At 50.8% G+C, this 17351-nt stretch overlaps 1 protein-coding gene across 5 annotated transcripts; it reads left to right on the top strand.

The window, feature by feature from the left end:
- Positions 1–728: 728 nt before the first annotated feature.
- LOC116952673 (zinc finger CCHC domain-containing protein 24-like) lies at positions 729–15839 on the top strand. Of its 5 annotated transcripts, none has more exons than XR_012947069.1 (6): positions 729–816; positions 2105–2688; positions 4572–4659; positions 10803–10967; positions 13251–13364; positions 15034–15839. XR_012947069.1 is itself a non-coding variant. In XM_076074428.1 (5 exons), the coding sequence occupies exons 2-4, from the start codon at positions 4648–4650 to the stop codon at positions 13353–13355; spliced, it is 282 nt and encodes a 93-aa protein (XP_075930543.1). In that variant the 5' UTR covers positions 800–2688; positions 4572–4647; the 3' UTR covers positions 13356–13364; positions 15034–15839. The 5 variants fall into 5 exon arrangements, 2 of the variants coding, with proteins under 2 accessions (XP_075930543.1, XP_032828136.1); XR_012947070.1 differs by having other exon boundaries at positions 762–816; positions 2102–2688; XR_012947068.1 differs by having other exon boundaries at positions 800–1086.
- The last annotated feature ends 1512 nt before the right edge of the window (positions 15840–17351 follow it).

Genomic DNA, 17351 nt, shown 5'->3' with positions numbered 1-17351 from the left:
CTTGGAACGTGTTAATCTTGGAACGTGTTAATCTTGGAACGTGTTAATCTTGGAACGTGTTAATCTTGGAACGTGTTAATCTTAGAACGTGTTAAACTTAGAACGTGTTAAACTTAGAACGTGTTAAGCTTAGAACGTGTTAAGCTTAGAACGTGTTAAGCTTAGAACGTGTTAAACTTAGAACGTGTTAAACTTAGCACGTGTTAAACTTAGTACGTGTTAAACTTAGCACGTGTTGAACTTAGCACGTGTTAAACTTAGAACGTGTTAAACTTAGTACGTGTTAAACTTAGCACGTGTTAAACTTAGCACGTGTTAAACTTAGTACGTGTTAAACTTAGCACGTGTTAAACTTAGAACGTGTTAAACTTAGAACGTGTTAAACTTAGAACGTGTTAAACTTAGAACGTGTTAAACTTAAGAGATATCGGATGGAGCGGCCCTCATAGGCCCCTTGCAACAGCCTCGGCCTTGCCTGACCCACGCGGGGCCCTCGCGAGGGAACGACGACGAACTAAACGCATCCCTAGACACGGTGAACGGCTGAACGAGTTAGAGAGAACGAGTTAGAGAGAAGAACGAGTTAGAGAGAAGAACGAGTTGAGAGAAACCGCCGAGATAATTGCGGCACAGGAGGCAGCGGTGAGGAGCGCGCCGCTCTGCCCGGAGATTTGATCGCCTCTTTAAGATTCGCGACGCGTCGATTCTTGGGGCATCGATTCAGGTGGGATCGATTCGGCGGATCGAGTGTTTTTTTCCATTCGGCGGGAGCCCTGAACCCGAGTCAGTGTCGCTCCTTCTGCGGAATGCAATTCTGTGAGTTAATCTTTACGCCAGGATTGTGACTTTATTTTATTACTATTGTTACCGTACACGATTTTATTTAACTCACAGCGTCTGTTGTCGTATCCTCAAATCTTGTAACGCAGTTTTAACTTCCCAATGTGATATCGACTGCAAGCCTTGTATACTTCTGTCACACTGATGACAATACTATATCTTCTTTGGTTCTTTCGCTAAAGTCACGTAGGTATAAAATAAAATAAATCACGACGTTTCGGGAGCAACACCAGCGTCCGTCTTCAGGTGGGAAAGCATGGTCTGCTGCTGAGGCAGACTGTTTTAAAATTAAAAGTTTCCACACGGACTTCTGATAGTTTACCGGCATTGCCTGAAGCGAAGCTTGACAATGTGCTGCTGCTGAGGATCATGATGCAATGAATGTCAAAATCATGTGCAGGAGGTTTTGCTTGCGTTGAAATAATGCATCCTAGAAGGCCGCGTGGCTGACGGGATGAGTAGACAAATAATTTGTCTTGTCCCCTGCGTTGTCCTTACGTGGAGCACGGGAGAGAGAGGTTCTGTGTCTGACCAGGTAAGGCCCCCACTGAGCCACATCGCTCTTCTTCAGAAGCCACCTGGCTATCACAAATGATAGCTCAACAAAGGTGGCTCATCACGTGGACATAGCAGGCAAACACTCTAAACGCGTGGTGACGTTGATTCTAAATGTGAAAGGGGGCAAAACCGGAGCACCCGGAGACAAATCCACGCGACTACGTGGAGAGAGAGAGACACACAAACTCCAATTATACAGCAGCAGCAGCAGGCGTCAGGGTCGGGATTAAACTCACGACCTCCTGCACACCGAGCGAGGTAGTTAACATCTCATAGCCACCGTGATGATGAGGAGAGAGAGACACGCACACTCCAAATATACAGCAGCAGCAGGCGTCAGGGTCGGGATCAAACTCACGACCTCCTGCACACCAGGCGAGGTAGTTAACATCTCCTAGCCACCGTGATGATGATGATGAGAGAGACACGCAAACTCCAATTATACAGCAGGCGTCAGGGTCGGGATCGAACTCACGACCTCCTGCACACCAGGCGAGGTAGTTAACATCTCATAGCCACCGTGATGATGAGAAAAAGAGACACACAAACTCCAATTATACAGCAGCAGCAGGCGTCAGGGTCGGGATTGGGCAGGCGGCGTACTATTTAGCGATGTTGTTGCCACACGGTTTGCCTGGCGACCTCTTGCGTACAGAAACCACAGCGCGCCACTAAGGCGTTTCCCTGTCCCATTGCCCCCAAGCAGGCGGGCGGCAGGCGGCTGTGGACCAGAATAACTGTGGGCGTCGTGGCCCACGCGTGGACCCGTGGCCGGCGTTCGTCTTCACTTCTGCTAAATGACGCTGTGGCTGCCCCCACCCGTTGCCACGTAGCACCGTGCACGGCAAGCGGCCTCGTCTTGCCGTGAAGTGACCGAGAGCGTGGTGGGGTCCTCGCCTGGACACCTGCGGTCGTTCGCCAGCATCGATTGAAGCAGCAACAGCAGCAACAAAAACCCCGCCCGACTCTGCCGATGAGAACACCGAGTCGTTGAAAAGCGCTCCGAAGTTTTGTTTTTGCCTCCGTTGAAACAATGCCGCTGTAGTTGTGCACGTCCAGGTGATGGCCGTGATACAACCTGACAGGAGGTTGCACATTTTGATTTTCATTCGTTGATGAGGGACTGGTGTGGGACGGAGTCGCGTTGATTTGCGTGTTTACGTTGTTACGAATTTCCTCGACGGCAAAACCCACCATCAGTGATCGTTGTCCACCTGCCGTGGCTTTCCTGCAGGGCGAGCCGAGGATTTCCACTCGACGTGACTCAGTGGGGTCAGACTACTACTCAATGTAACTCTTCCTCTTTAAACAAAACAATATATCTAAACGGAATTTATTTCTACCCCAGCCTTCTAGCTGTTCATCCTTAACTACTATGGAGACCTCCATTTGTATGTATGTCTCAAATCAACCTCTAAGGCTAGAAAGCTGAAATTTGGTACAGGAGGTAGATTTTATGACACAAAAAACAGGGAAAAATCTGAAAATGCCAGATGTGTTTTTTTTTATTTTAAGGCCACCAAATCTCGATGTCAAGTGCCCCATCAACATGTCTGTGCCTGGTGTCATTCAGAAACCGTTTAAAATAAAAATTGCGGGGTTTCCTTTGATAGAGCGTTTAACAGCAAATACAATTAAAGCGAGAACCATTGCTCTATCTAAAATAGTTTTTGAATTATTTGGGATTCAAGCGGTTTTGGACGAAAATAATTCGCATTTTATGATGATCAAATCTGAATAATGCATCGAAAACGGTAATATATAGGAGAGCTTCCCCTCCCAGAATAATTACGTTTATTCATTTTTGTTCTTTCTGATAAAAAAGAACGGCATCTTGGAATTGAGCAGTTTCCGCTGGGTACGTCTTTAAATATAAGAAGTTGAATCAATACGTCAACAATTGTTGTGTTATCTGTGTGTGTACACTATGTGTGTTCATGTGTCTGTGTACACTATGTGTGTGTGTTCATGTGTCTGTGTGTGTACACTATGTGTGTGTGTTCATGTGTATGTGTGTACACTATGTGTGTTCATGCGTCTGTATGTGTACACTGTGTGTTCATGTGTCTGTGTGTGTACACTGTGTGTGTTCATGTGTCTGTGTGTACACTATGTATGTGTTTATGTGTCTGTGTGTGTACACTATGTGTGTGTGTTCATGTATCTGTGTGTGTACACTGTGTGTGTTCATGTGTCTGTGTGTGTACACTGTGTGTTCATGTGTCTGTGTGTGTACACTATGTGTGTTCATGGGTCTGTGTGTGTGTACACTGTGCGTGTGTGTTCATGTGTCTGTGTGTGCTAGCCTGCCGACGATCCATCCTGGGTTTAACCAGGCTGGATTGTGTGAGGAGCTCACAAATCCTTAAAAGATCTGGGCAAGGTCCCATCGGTGAGCTCCTCCGGCGGGCAAGGCTGCGTTGGCTGGGTCATGTAGCCCGCATGCCCAGCCACCGCATGCCGAAACAGCTTTTGTTCGGCCGGATTGAGGGGGCGAAACGGGCGCGGCACGGGCTAGAGAAGAGATGGAGTGATGTGGTACAGGAGGACGTGGAGCTGAGTGGACTTGCCGATGACTGGTACCAGCGTTGTCAAGATCGGCCTCTGTGGAGGAGGCTCGTGAAGGACGCTACTGGGCAGTTGGAGGTAGTCGCCCTCCAACAACAACGGAGGGCGGAGGAGCGACGCTCACAACAACGAGCGGAGCGCCGGGTGGCTAAAGCACAGCAGGTTGGCACAGTAGGGGGCACAGGTGGTGCATCTGCCAGTCATCTCAGTCAGTCGACCCGTGGCACCTGGGTCTGTCCCGTGACCTCCTGCCAGCGGGCGTTCGACACTTCACGTGGCCTCAGGGTGCACATAGCCTGGCACAAGCGTCGTGGTGACGTCACCGCCACTTAGTGGCGAATGGCGGTTGTTGTGTGTCTGTGTGTGTGTCTGTGTGTGTCGGTGTGTGTGTATGTGTCGGTGTGTGTCTGTGTGTGTCGGTGTGCGTGTGTATGTGTCGGTGTGTGTGTCGGTGTATGTGTGTCGGTGTGCGTGTGTCGGTGCGCTAGTGTCGTTCCGAGAAGTGACGCTTCGGCTCAGCTGTAAAAGCAATTAAGTTTGGTGACTCCCCGCGCCGTTCAGCGACTTTAAATACCGCTGCGCCCGTCTTTCCACTCGCATCGCAGTCGTGAGTCTCGCTCGCTCACTCGCTCCACCACACCGGCTCCACTCCTCCTCTCCACGACAAGCTGCGCCCAAGACATGGCCTCACAGGTGAGCTTCCTTGCGAGTTTTCTCCGAAGCGATTGCTCGTTGTTTGTTTTACTTCGATGTTTTAGATTTATAGTCGCGCTTTATTGCTCTGTACGCATTTGTTTTCGTGTCGTTGCTTTTGGCATTATGGTGACCCCCCCCCTCACTCTCGCAATTTGAGACTCTTTCTTGGTTCTCTTAAGTTCTCGTCTGGCTGCACAAACTAAAATTTGACGTTCAACCACACGGGCAACCGTCTCACATAGTGACACCACGACCTCCATCTCACACAGTCACCACGACCTCCATCTCACACAGTGACACCACGACCTCCATCTCACATAGTGACACCACGACCTCCATCTCACACTGTCACCACGACCTCCATCTCACACAGTGACACCACGACCTCCATCTCACACAGTGACACCACGACCTCCATCACACACACTGTCACCACAAGCTCCATCACACACAGTGACACCACGACCTCCATCTCACACAGTGACACCACGACCTCCATCTCACACAGTGACACCACGACCTCCATCTCACACAGTGACACCACGACCTCCATCTCACACAGTGACACCACGACCTCCATCTCACACAGTGACACCACGACCTCCATCTCACACAGTGACACCAACAACAACAACAACCGCCATTCGCCACTAAGTGGCGGTGACGTCACCACGACGCTTGTGCCAGGCTATGTGCACCCTGAGGCCACGTGAAGTGTCGAACGCCCGCTGGCAGGAGGTCACGGGGCAGACCCAGGTGCCACGGGTCGACTGACTGAGATGACTGGCTGATGCACCACCTGTGCCCCCTATTGTGCCAACCTGCTGTGCTTTAGCCACCCGGCGCTCCGCTCGCTGTTGTGAGCGTCGCTCCTCCGCCCTCCGTTGTTGTTGGAGGGCGACTGCCTCCAACTGCCCAGTAGTATCCTTCACGAGCCTCCTCCACAGAGGCCGATCTTGACACCGCTGGTACCAGTCATCGGCAAGTCCACTCAGCTCCACGTCCTCCTGTACCACATCACTCCATCTCTTCTCTAGCCCGTGCCGCGCCCGCTTAGCCCCCTCAATCCGGCCAAACAAAAGCTGTTTCGGCATGCGGTGGCTGGGCATGCGGGCTACATGACCCAGCCATCGCAGCCTTGCCTGCCGGAGGAGCTCACCGATGGGACCCTGCCCAGATCTTTCAAGAATTTGTGAGCTCCTCACACAATCCAGTCTGGTTAAACCCAGGATGGATCGTAGGCAGGCCAGCCTAAATGTTTCTAACCGGCGAAGATGTTCCATTAGGGGGGTCCACGTTTCGCAAGCGTAGAGAAGGGAGGGAATGACCGTGGCCGAAAAGACCTGAAGCTTAGTGCGGAGCGACAGACCAGGTAGCTTCCACACAGCGTTACGCAACCGATGAAAAGATATTGCCGCTCGACTGATTCGGAGTGAGACCTCTGCTGTTAAACTGGAGCCAGTCATAAGCACACTGCCCAGGTATGGGAAACTCTCCACTCTCTCCACAACTGCCCCATCACCGATTTGGAGTTGTGGGGGTGGAGTGTCCGATGGTACAAAATACCCAGGCAGGTGCTTAGTTTTGGTGGGGCTGATGGTAAGGCCCACCCTCTTAGTGGCACGCTCCAGTCTCAGCAGCAGCGTCTCCAACTCCTCCTCTGACTGAGCAGCTATTACCAAGTCATCAGCGTACATAACGTGGTTGAGCAATAGGGAGCCATCCCTTGACCGCACCCGGGCATCGATTAGCCTCCCATTATATCTGTACCATATGGAGATTCCCCCGGTACAGCTATTGAAGGCTTCACGAACTACGTGGTCAAAATAGATGTTAAATAATGTGGGAGCCAGAGGACATCCCTGTCGCACCCCAAGGTGTACAGGGAATGGCTCTGACTCCCGGCCACGTAGTTTTACCCGAGCCCGCTCACCATCATGAAGGTCCTTAATGATCGTGAGCAGAGGGTCAGGTACTCCAAAAGCACGAAGAACGACCCAGAGCCCAGGCCTACTGATGGTATCATAGGCCTTGACCAGGTCAATAAAGCAGAGATGTAGGTCTTGTTGGAATTCCCTACACCTCTGCTGTAGCAGACGGACAGAAAATATGGCATCTGTGCAGGACCGCCCTTTCCTGAAACCGCATTGGGGCTCCGCAAGCCTCTCCTCAGCGTGCCTGGCAAGGCGATGCTGAATAATCCTTGCCAGGACCTTTCCCGGCACACTGAGGAGTGAGATGCCCCTGTAGTTGTTACAGTCTGTGCGGTCCCCCTTCTTAAAAAGGGGGACCACCAGGGCATCCTTCCAATCCTGCGGAACCCGTCCAGTGGTCCAGACTGTTGTTATGATGTCATATAGGGCAGTCTGTGCACAAACGCCACCCTCCCTCAGCATTTCGCTTGGGAGATCATCTCTGCCCGCTGCCTTTCCTGGTCTCAGACTCCGGATCGCCTTCAATACTTCCTCAGCAGATGGCACCTCAGCCAGCCACTCACAGGGGGTGACTTCATCCAATATTTGAGGCACCGCATCCTCAGCAGGGTCATCCTCACTTTGTGCCACGATCTTTTCCTGGCTGAGGGATTTTCCCTCCCCCAGGACCTCACAGAAATGCTCAGCAAATCTGCGAACCTGTTCCTGGGGGTCGGAAATTGGATCACCGTTTTTTCCCCTAATGATGGTAATAGGTGTGGCGCTGCAGGTTACTTTTTTGATGGAGTTAAATAGAGATTTGTGATCACGGGCCACTGAGGCAGACTCCATCTCCTCAGCAACCCGCGACCACCACCCATCCTTGCAGCGCCTCACGGCTCTCCGAACCTCCGAGCGAAGGCTGCGGTAAGTCTCCTCATTCTCTGACGTGGGATTCTGTAGCCGATGACAGTGGGCCTGTCGCTTTTTCTCAACCATCCTGAACAACTCCTCTGTCATCCAGGGTGTCTGGGGAGGTCTGGGCCGCGTACCCAAAGCAGCCATTGCAGCTGCATGAGTCACAGTCCTAAACCTCGCCCATTTACCCTCGACATCAGGAGGAGTCGGGGACGATGCCAATCCCAGCCGCAAGCGATGATGAAATTCTCGCTTGCAACTTTCATCAGATAACTGAGACCAGGCCACTTTAGGTTGGAATGGGGTCCTGGGTGTACACCCACCACCGGAGTGGAAGAATGGCAGGCGCATCTTACAGATGACTAGTCGATGGTCAGAGGGCAGATCAGCTCCACGGTAGGTCCTGGTGTCAAGGACATGGGCTCGCATTCGCTGGTCCGTCACTATGTAGTCCAGCAGATGTTCTTGCTTGGACCCGGCATGCATCCATGATGTTGTGTGGATGCGCCGATGCCGGAACAGCGTGTTGGTAATTACAAGCCCATGGGCTGCACAAAAATCTAGCAGCCTCCTACCGTTGTTATTGAGCTGATCTGGCCCATGCCCTCCAATCACTCCAGACCAGGTGCCAGTATCATGACCAACTCGGGCATTGAAGTCACCCAACATGATGACTCTATCCCGAGGGGCCACTTTAGCCAGCACCTGTGACAGGAGGTCATAGAAGGCATCTGACTCATCGGCTTTGCCTGCATCCCTCCACGGATGTTCATCTTCGGTGGGGGCATAAGTAACCACGACCACCATTCCTCGCCTCCGGTTGATGGGAAGGCGAGCCCAAAGTAGCCTGGGGCTTACAGCTTCCCACACCTCACCGCCACGCTCCCACGCCCCCTTCATTCTTTTGTTCAAAAGAAGACCCACACCCTGTTGTTTGGCAGTCTGCTGCCCCGAGTAGAGGACTGTCCACCCCTCATGGTGGCAGGAGCCAGAGCCGGTCCACCGGACCTCCTGAATGCCGCATAGATCCAGGCGGTACCGGTCCAGCTCCCGACAGAGGAGTGGCAGCCTCTCCTCTGCAGTGAGCGTTCGAACATTCCACGTGGCCACCCGTAGTGGCTTTTCGTTGTTTCTGGAGTAGCCCCGAGGGTAGGTATTCAATCTTCTGGCTCCGCCAATTGGGGTTTGGCCAGGAGACGTCATAGACGCCTGGCCCCCCGGGGCCTCCGGCACAAGCTTAGTTGTTACATATTTCAGTTTTATTCGTGGTTTCCTGGTAATTAATTGAAGGTGGAGGGGTTACCAGCCCCTCGCACCCGTCCAGAGCCCCCGTTTAGCCCCTGTGGTGGACACATATGCCATGAGGGGAGGAGCCAATCAAATTTGGATCTCCCCCCACAGCGCTGTCCACGACAGCGTTGCCCGTCCGGCACCGCGAGGAGGTAGGGGGTTGTTTTGCCGGACATCTCACACGGTGACACCACGACCTCCATCTCACACCACCTAGTTCAGGGGTCGGCAACCTGCGGCTCTGGGGGACCGTTCCGTGACCCTCAGTCATTTAGGCACCGCCACCGTCTCTTCACATGGAAACTTAATTTTTGTAAAATTTGCCGAATTAAAAAAAAAAGTCTCTTCTTGTAATGTTTTTTTTTTCCCGACTCCTCACCTAGGCACTTAAACTATATTTTGAATTGAATATTTAGTTAAATATTTAGCTCAACATTTTCCCATAGATAATCCCTTGACGTGGAACATTTCGTTTGCAAGGATGTTCGGAGATGTCGATTTGCTGCAATTGTTAAATGGCGTGCGCGTGCCGATCGCTCCCCAACATTTACCGGTGGACATTCCCAAGCGGTTATTGTCGCTTTCACTCATCACGTGACAACTTCACTATTACCGTATTTTCCCGCATATAGCCCGCATACGCATATAGCCCGCATACGCATATTCCCGCAAAAATAGCGTTTTGTGTAAAACAAATTTCAGATAGTCCGCACCTCCAAATACCCCGCATGCATTCATATATTTAACGTCGTTACCGCAGCTTAATTCCATCATATTAATACGAAGTTTACATTTGTAATACATTCCACTATCAATTGTTAGCATTAAAATCATAACGTGCACAAAGAAAACAAACTAACCGGAAACGAGTGAACTTAAAACAGTAAATAAGTAACAAAAGTAAATATACAATAATAAGTAACATTACTGGTAGATAAGTAAGTACAGTTTTAGCACTGGTAGATTGCGCACTGCGCAGATGATAGCGGCACTACGGTGACGCCGTCGCCTCCCCCCCAACCCCCACCTCTCTCTCCCCCCAGCTGCCCCACCCCCCGACCCCCACCTCTCCCCCCCAGCTGCCCACCCCCCAACCCCCACCTCTCTCCCCCCAGCTGCCCACCCCCCAACCCCCACCTCTCTCTCCCCCAGCTGCCCCACCCCCCAACCCCCACCTCTCTCTCCCCCCAGCTGCCCCTCCCCCCAACCCCCACCTCTCCCCCCAGCTCTCCCATCGTCGGTAAACTGCGCCCACTTCAAACATTGTCGTTTAATTGTGCAAACAATTAATTTAAAACGTGATAACGTGCAACTTCAGTGTGAGTGGTTTATTCTACAGTGCTTTTGTCAAAGTTAAGTGTTGCATAGTGGATAGTCCTACCATGAAAACATTTAAACGAGTTATGACATGTCACACGTGTAAAATATTTTTGGGATAGCCCGCACCTCCATATACCCCGCAGGGTCTTGTTTGTAAAAAGTGGTATACCCCGCGGGTTATATGCGGGAAAGTACGGTAATTGGATGCGTTGGGTGGAGGAGGGTGAACAACACACGACACACACACTCTTTTACCCCCAAAATTGAATAATCAATTCCAATTAATAATATTTGCTCGTGAAAAGCCTATTCGTTTAAATGTGCATGGGAATTTGCGGGTAAAAGCAGGGACCGCGTGTAATCGTGCAGTGACACCTCGCTCGCTCGCTCACTCGCTGTGATGCGTTTCAGAGAGCAGCCGCACACTGAACGTTCGATGCGTGAACAAAACAAACAACCAGCAAAAAAAACAGGAACAAATCAACAACATCAGGAAGCTTTGAAACAGTGCCAACGATCATTTATTTAATTTTTTATATCTTTGGACACTTTTAAACGACGCGTGGAGGACGTTACGTGTCGGCAGTGCACAAAGCCAAGAGGTGATGTCGAGGTTGGTGTCTGTGCGTGTGTTTGTGCTTTTCCCTTCCTCTCCCCCTTCTCCCGGGTCCTCAATGTCGCCACCATGGCCCCCAACAGGAAACTTCCCCGGGCAAACCTCTCACCCCGTACCAGGGAGAAGACCGGTGCTTTGGCACGTTCGAGTGCCCCAAGTGCAGGCGCAAGTGGTGGAGCGCGTTCTCCTGGGCCAACATGGGGCAGGAATGCGAACGCTGCATGATCAACGTGTACCCCTACCAGCAGGTGCGGGGAGGGGGGCAGCTTACCGTGGGTCCTCACCGCGAGCGGTTACGCACGCAGCGGCGGCGGTAGTGTTGGCGGTGGTAGCGGTGGTGGCGGTGGTGGTGGTTTGTGCACTCCGGAGTTTTGAATCCGACGTACCGAGTTTGTTTTTGGGGAGCGGGTGGGGGGTGTTGTTTGTTGTTGTTGTGTGTGGAGAACAAGACCACAGGCCCCAATGCGTCAAGTAGCGCTATCAAGGTTGCAATAGACAGGAGGTTGACGCCTTTGTTGGGTTGCAGCGAGGCGGTTCTTGTAGAGGGCTCAGGAGAGAGGCGATGGGAGGGGACTGCAGAGTTGGAGCAGTGCTGGGGGGGGGGCAGAAAGCGACGTGAGGTGACATGCAGTGTGGTGAGTGAGTGGGTGAGTTGTTGTGAGCTGCAGTGTGGTGAGTGAGTGGGTGAGTTGTTGTGAGCTGCAGTGTGGTGAGTGAGTGGGTGAGTTGTTGTGACATGCAGTGTGGTGAGTGAGTGGGTGAGTTGTTGTGACATGCAGTGTGGTGAGTGAGTGGGTGAGTTGTTGTGAGCTGCAGTGTGGTGAGTGAGTGGGTGAGTTGTTGTGACATGCAGTGTGGTGAGTGAGTGGGTGAGTTGTTGTGAGCTGCAGTGTGGTGAGTGAGTGGGTGAGTTGTTGTGACATGCAGTGTGGTGAGTGAGTGGGTGAGTTGTTGTGACATGCAGTGTGGTGAGTGAGTGGGTGAGTTGTTGTGACATGCAGTGTGGTGAGTGAGTGGGTGAGTTGTTGTGAGCTGCAGTGTGGTGAGTGAGTTGTTGTGAGCTGCAGTGTGGTGAGTGTGTTGTTGTGAGCTGCAGTGTGGTGAGTGAGTGGGTGAGTTGTTGTGACATGCAGTGTGGTGAGTGAGTGGGTGAGTTGTTGTGACATGCAGTGTGGTGAGTGAGTGGGTGAGTTGTTGTGACATGCAGTGTGGTGAGTGAGTGGGTGTGTTGTTGTGACCTGCAGTGTGGTGAGTGTGTTGTTGTGAGCTGCAGTGTGGTGAGTGTGTTGCTGTGACCTGCAATGTGGTGAGTGTGTTGTTGTGACCTGCAGTGTTGTGAGCTGCAGTGCAATCAAAGAGTGAATGTTACCAGGTCACAACCCGAGTCCACATTGCAAACACTGTGTTTCAGATCTCCATCGGGTGATCACAGACCCTCATCATGATCATGATAACAATATCATAAGAAATTGTGATTTCTTGGTCACAGCTCACACGAGTGCTGAGTAATATTTGAACCGGGCCGGGCCTTTTCCACTCACCAACCCGTGCTGAGGGAGGGAGGGAGGATGCGTTACGTACGGCCAAGCAACCTCACGGTCGACTGGCCGGCGTAGCGCATTATTTATTTAGTAATATTATGCACGTCCTTAAGTTTGATTGAACCGCCAAAGTAACTGTGCCATTGCATGGAAGAGCATTCTGTGGCGCAACTCAAAAGTCGCGTACATTAAACGTAATATTCATAGTCATTATCATCGTAATTTTCATACTAATATAGTTTGTAATTTTCATAGTAATTCAAGTAGTAATTTTCATAGTTATTTAAGTAGTAATTTTCCCATGACATAAAATAAATCGTAGGGGTTAGGGAGAGCACGCTTTCGACACCTCATTCTTACGTTAACATTTGTCACTGGTCACAGCAACACGTCATATCTGCAATACTACCACACGTGTAGTAAAGATAGTAACAGCCCTTTTTAAAGAAAGACAATTGCTAAAAAGTAAATAAAAAACAAAGAGATATTTTTTGTAACAAGTTGGTGAGATCATTACCGGACATATTTGGTAGGCAAATGGGGTGCACAAAAGTTCAGTTGCGTGATGCCGCTGCACCTCAGGCAGCATCGCTGCGACTCAACCTTGCCGCCCGACTTACGACGAGCTCGCAAGCGCGTTGCCTGCACCGTGGCCCACGTGCTGGAGGAGCGCGTTATTGCAATAACCGCGTGCGGTTAACAAATACAAGTGTCAATCGAATGCGCCGTTTCAAAATCGCGTGACGTGAAAAAAAACCGCGCGTAAATCGCGATGCAACAAATGTGGGGCGCATTTCTCTGCAACGACCCCCCAATCATCATGCACAGACCCTAAACGAGATAACGCCAACGCGTTCCAGCGCCCTTTGAATCGAATTCCAACTCCAAATCGTGACAACTGAATCAGGGGAAGATGAGGTGGGGGGGAATGTTTATTATAGTTTATCATTGTCCACATCTGTCTCAGTGTTTCCCGACCTTCTTGTGCAGGATTCCCTGAATAAGCCGGACAATGAGAACAAGTCGGACCCGAGAAAGCCGCACCCATCTCATCTGTGCGAGAAGTGCAAGAAGTTGGGGCGCAGCTGCGTTTAGGACCACCTGGTGAGGTTCCTCGCTTCTCAGAGAGGAGGACGAGGTGGGGGGGACAGACACCGGGTGTGAGCGGCGATCGTGAGATGCGTTTGAGGAGCTACACACACACACTATACGATGGGACGTCATTCGAAGTTTTTGTTGCCATCGTTCAGAACAAAATTCCACCGTTGCAGCCTCCCCTCAGGGCACCCATTCAGAGCGGATGCCCCCCCCCCTCCAGTGTTGACATTGACGCCCCATAGCCACGTGGTCTTCGTCGCCGTTTCCCAGCGGTGTGCCGCTCGTCGCAGAGTCCCCACGGCTTGAGCCCACGGCCCCCTCTGGTGAACACTTCGGCCGTGGAAGTTTTGAAGACGCTCGAAGAAAGGGGCAGGTCACGCGCGCCAAGCGTCGTTGTCCAATATTTTTGCCAACATTATGCCGGCAACAAAAAAAATGTTTACGTCCCGTGAATGCTGAGGAACAACACCCTACTAAAATAAGAGTCTTGGGATACAGCGAGGCTTTGCTGGGAAAAAAAAATAAATGTCATAAAAAACATTGGATTGATTATTTGAGGCCGAGTCAGGATTGGGCGAGGAGGTGCAGCAGTTGGGCGAACGATGTCTGAAGCATCAGGTCAGCATGGGTGCAGGGCGAGGTTTCTGACGAAACGTGCGTCAATGTTGGGCTAATGGGCAAAATGCCATCCCAGAATGGGCTGGCAACGGTGGCTGTTGTTTAACCAGCAATAAAGGCACAAAATGTAGGCCACGATTGGACCAAGTTAATCTTATCCATAATAAAGGTTTTTGGGGTTAGATCGCATAAATAAAATGTGTCGTTAAACCCACCACCACCATCACCACCCGACACAGCCAAATTAGTAAGGTTTGTCACGTGAACAAAACGTGCCAATTTGTTACTAGTCTAGCACACCGATTGTGTGTTGGAGAGTAAACCCACTACAACATTTATAATTCATTATTGTGGGTTTACTCTCCAACACACCGGTGTACTAGTAACGAATTGTAATGCTTTGTTGACGTGACAAATCTCACAAATTGACTCTGCCGGGTGGTGGCGGGTATAATGGGACGTTTATATTCACGTGATCTAACCCAAAAAGCTTCTACTATAGATAATATTGGTAGCAAAGCCAATATTAACTGCGTGTTGATCCGAGTTAATCCTGCCAGCCGGGTAAGCCACCGTTCACACTCGCATGCGGGATGAAGGAAATGTTTGGGGACCGCAGCGACGCCGTGGTGGCTCTCCCTCCCCTTCTCCTCTGCCTCCTCGCACTCGGCCAGCGATGGCTTGTTGTGTTTTTTGCTCCGATTTCCATTCGCCCTTCGTTGCTGTACGAGTATTTGTTTTCGTGTTGTTGCTTTTGGCATTTTGGTGAGCCCCACTCACCCGCCCCCCAGGTCACTCTCGCATTTGAGAATCTTTGTTGGTTTGCTTAAGTTCTTGCCTGGCTACACCAAATCAACTTTAACCTTGAATGACACGGGCATTCAACTCATACAGTGACACCACGAGCTCCATCTCACACGGTGACACCACGACCTCCATCTCACACGGTGACACCACGGAAAAAAAAACTCGTAAAACCGAATTGAGGATGTCCTGTGACAGACAGGATATTTAAGGGGGCCATTCTCACTTGTCCTCTTGTTCCTGGACTTTTTAGCGGAGCGGTGGATGACACCGATGGCGCGCCGCTGCCGGGGAGGTGGGCTACGCTCACGGTGCCATGGACCTGCTTCAGCGCCTACCACCGAGTCGACCAATCAAAACGAATCGGGACCCAGGCCTACGTGGCCAACGCGGCCCACCTGACGCACAGAATGGCACGTCGTAGATTTGGGCAGGCTGTGAGTGGCACGTGGCCACGAATCCCAAACCGTCGACCGCCATCGTAAACACTCTGCCGCCACTGCCCCTGTAGTCTTCGCTCAGCAGTTTACAAATAAGATAAAAAAGTATTAATTACATGGCCCTGCGAGTCCTGATGTGAAGGACAAAGCGAACCCCTGCCCACCCGTCCTACCCCAAATTTAGAATGAAGCGGATAACGAATCTAAAATTATACCTTTAATCTGCTGCTATTAATCTATATGAAAGAAAAGAGAAAGCCCTACCCTAGGCCCGAGCCCCCAACCCCTCAAGCTGCCCACAGAGCGCGTGGCATCTCGATTTTTGCCACCAGGCTCACTTCTCTTTCTGCATCGCAGCGTTTTTTCCTTTGCCGCGCACGAGCAAATACCAAAATTAACGCGACTCATCAATGCTTTTCGAATTGATTTCAAATCGTGTTGAGAGATTTAAAACTCCTTGCAGATTGAAGCAACAAAAAAAAACACTGTCCGTAGTATTATTGCTATTTGCAGTAAGGACATATGATGATTAAAAATAGTGCTGAGAGAATTTTAACCCAAGGTGATGTACATGTTTATAAGATACTGAGCATCGTTTTAAAATAAACCTGTTTGTCGATATCCTCTCATGTGTGATCTGAGATGGTGGTGGATACCTCGTGGCATGATGCGTGCTAGAGGCTCCCACCCCCAGCATATCTGTGTTGCTTTGAGTACTGTCATTTCAATTTACAAAATACACCTAAGTATGCAGCTCATGTCAGTCAGATGATCTATAAAATGTTGATTTTGGGTAGTAAAGGCCCCCCTGATCTCAACCCGAACGGTGAGATGTTATTGGAATTCTGCACTAGTCACGGAATGTCAATAACAAACACCATGTTCGAACACAAGGATGCTCATGAGTGTACTTGGTACCAAAGCACCTTGGGCCGAAGGTCATATGTTCTGGACACTCGGGTGAAGAGAGGGGCAGAGATGTCAACTTATCACCACCTGGTGGTAAGTTGGATCTGATGCTTGGGGCACCGACCAGATAGACGTGTAAGGCCCAAACGAATAGTGCGGGTTTTCTGGGAATATCTGGCGGAAGACCCAGTGCAGAAAGATTTGAACTTCCTCTCCGGGAAAACTTATCTGACACTCCAGGGGAGGTCATGAACATTGAGTCGGAGTGGACGATGTTCAGGACCTCAATTGTCGATGTAGCTGCGAAAATCTGTGGCCTGAAGGCAGCTTGTGCCTGTCATGGCGGCAACCCTAGGACCCACTGGTGGATACCAGTGGTGAGGGAAGCTGTCAAGTTGAAGAAGGAGGCTTTCTGAGCTATGCTCGGAAAAAGTTCTCCCGAATCGATTGAGAGGTACCGGCTTGCCAAGAGGGTGGCAGTGGTAGCAGTCACTTAAGCAAAAGCCTGGGCGTGGGAGGAGTTTGGAGAAGCCATGGAGAGGGACTACTGGGCAGCCTCAAAGATTCTAGATTTGAAGCTTTTATTTTATTTTAATTCGTTTTACCTACGTGACTTTACCGAATAAAACCAAAGAGTTTAAGCCTCAAAGATATTCTGGCAAACCATCCGACGCCTTTGCAGTGGTCGACGGGACGTGGCCCAGGATGTTCTCTGTAAGGGTGGCGGCGTAACATTGAACTCAACTAAGGAGACAGTCGAGAGGTGGAAGGAACACTTTGAGGAGCTCAACTCGGTGGACATGCCCTCCTCTCAGGAGGGAACCCTGGAAACAGCTCGGGGGGTCGGATCCATCACAGCTGCTGAAGTCGCTGCGGTGGTCGAGGGCCTTTGTAGCGGCAAAGCTGCTGGAGTGAATGAGATTCACCCAGAGTTGTTGAAAGCGCTGGGCAGTGTAGGAGTGTCCTGGTTAACACACCGCTTCAATGTTACATGGAATGCGGGTACAGTACCTCGGAATTGGCAAACTGGGGTTGTGTTTACCATTTTTAAGAAAGGGGATCAGAGGGTGTGCTCTAAATACAGAGATATCTCATTCCTCAGCGTCCTAGGTAAAACCTATGCCAGAGTGCTGGAGAGGAGGCGCTTTCCAGTGGTCGAGCCTCAGATACAGGTCGAACAATGCAGATTCCATCATGGTCATGGAACAGTGGACCAGCTCTT

The sequence above is a fragment of the Petromyzon marinus genome, chromosome 48, assembly GCF_048934315.1.
Source record: "Petromyzon marinus isolate PM22_M1 ecotype Great Lakes invasive population chromosome 48, UKy_Petmar_22M1.pri1.0, whole genome shotgun sequence".
Taxonomy (NCBI): domain Eukaryota; kingdom Metazoa; phylum Chordata; class Hyperoartia; order Petromyzontiformes; family Petromyzontidae; genus Petromyzon; species Petromyzon marinus.
This window is presented reverse-complemented; position numbering and strand designations above follow the sequence as displayed.

Excerpts from the sequence above, each read along its gene's own strand:
- LOC116952673 (XM_076074428.1), top strand. Across the intron at positions 10,968-13,250 it reads ACGTGTACCCCTACCAGCAG|GATTCCCTGAATAAGCCGGA; the intron begins GTGCGGGGAGGG and ends CTTCTTGTGCAG.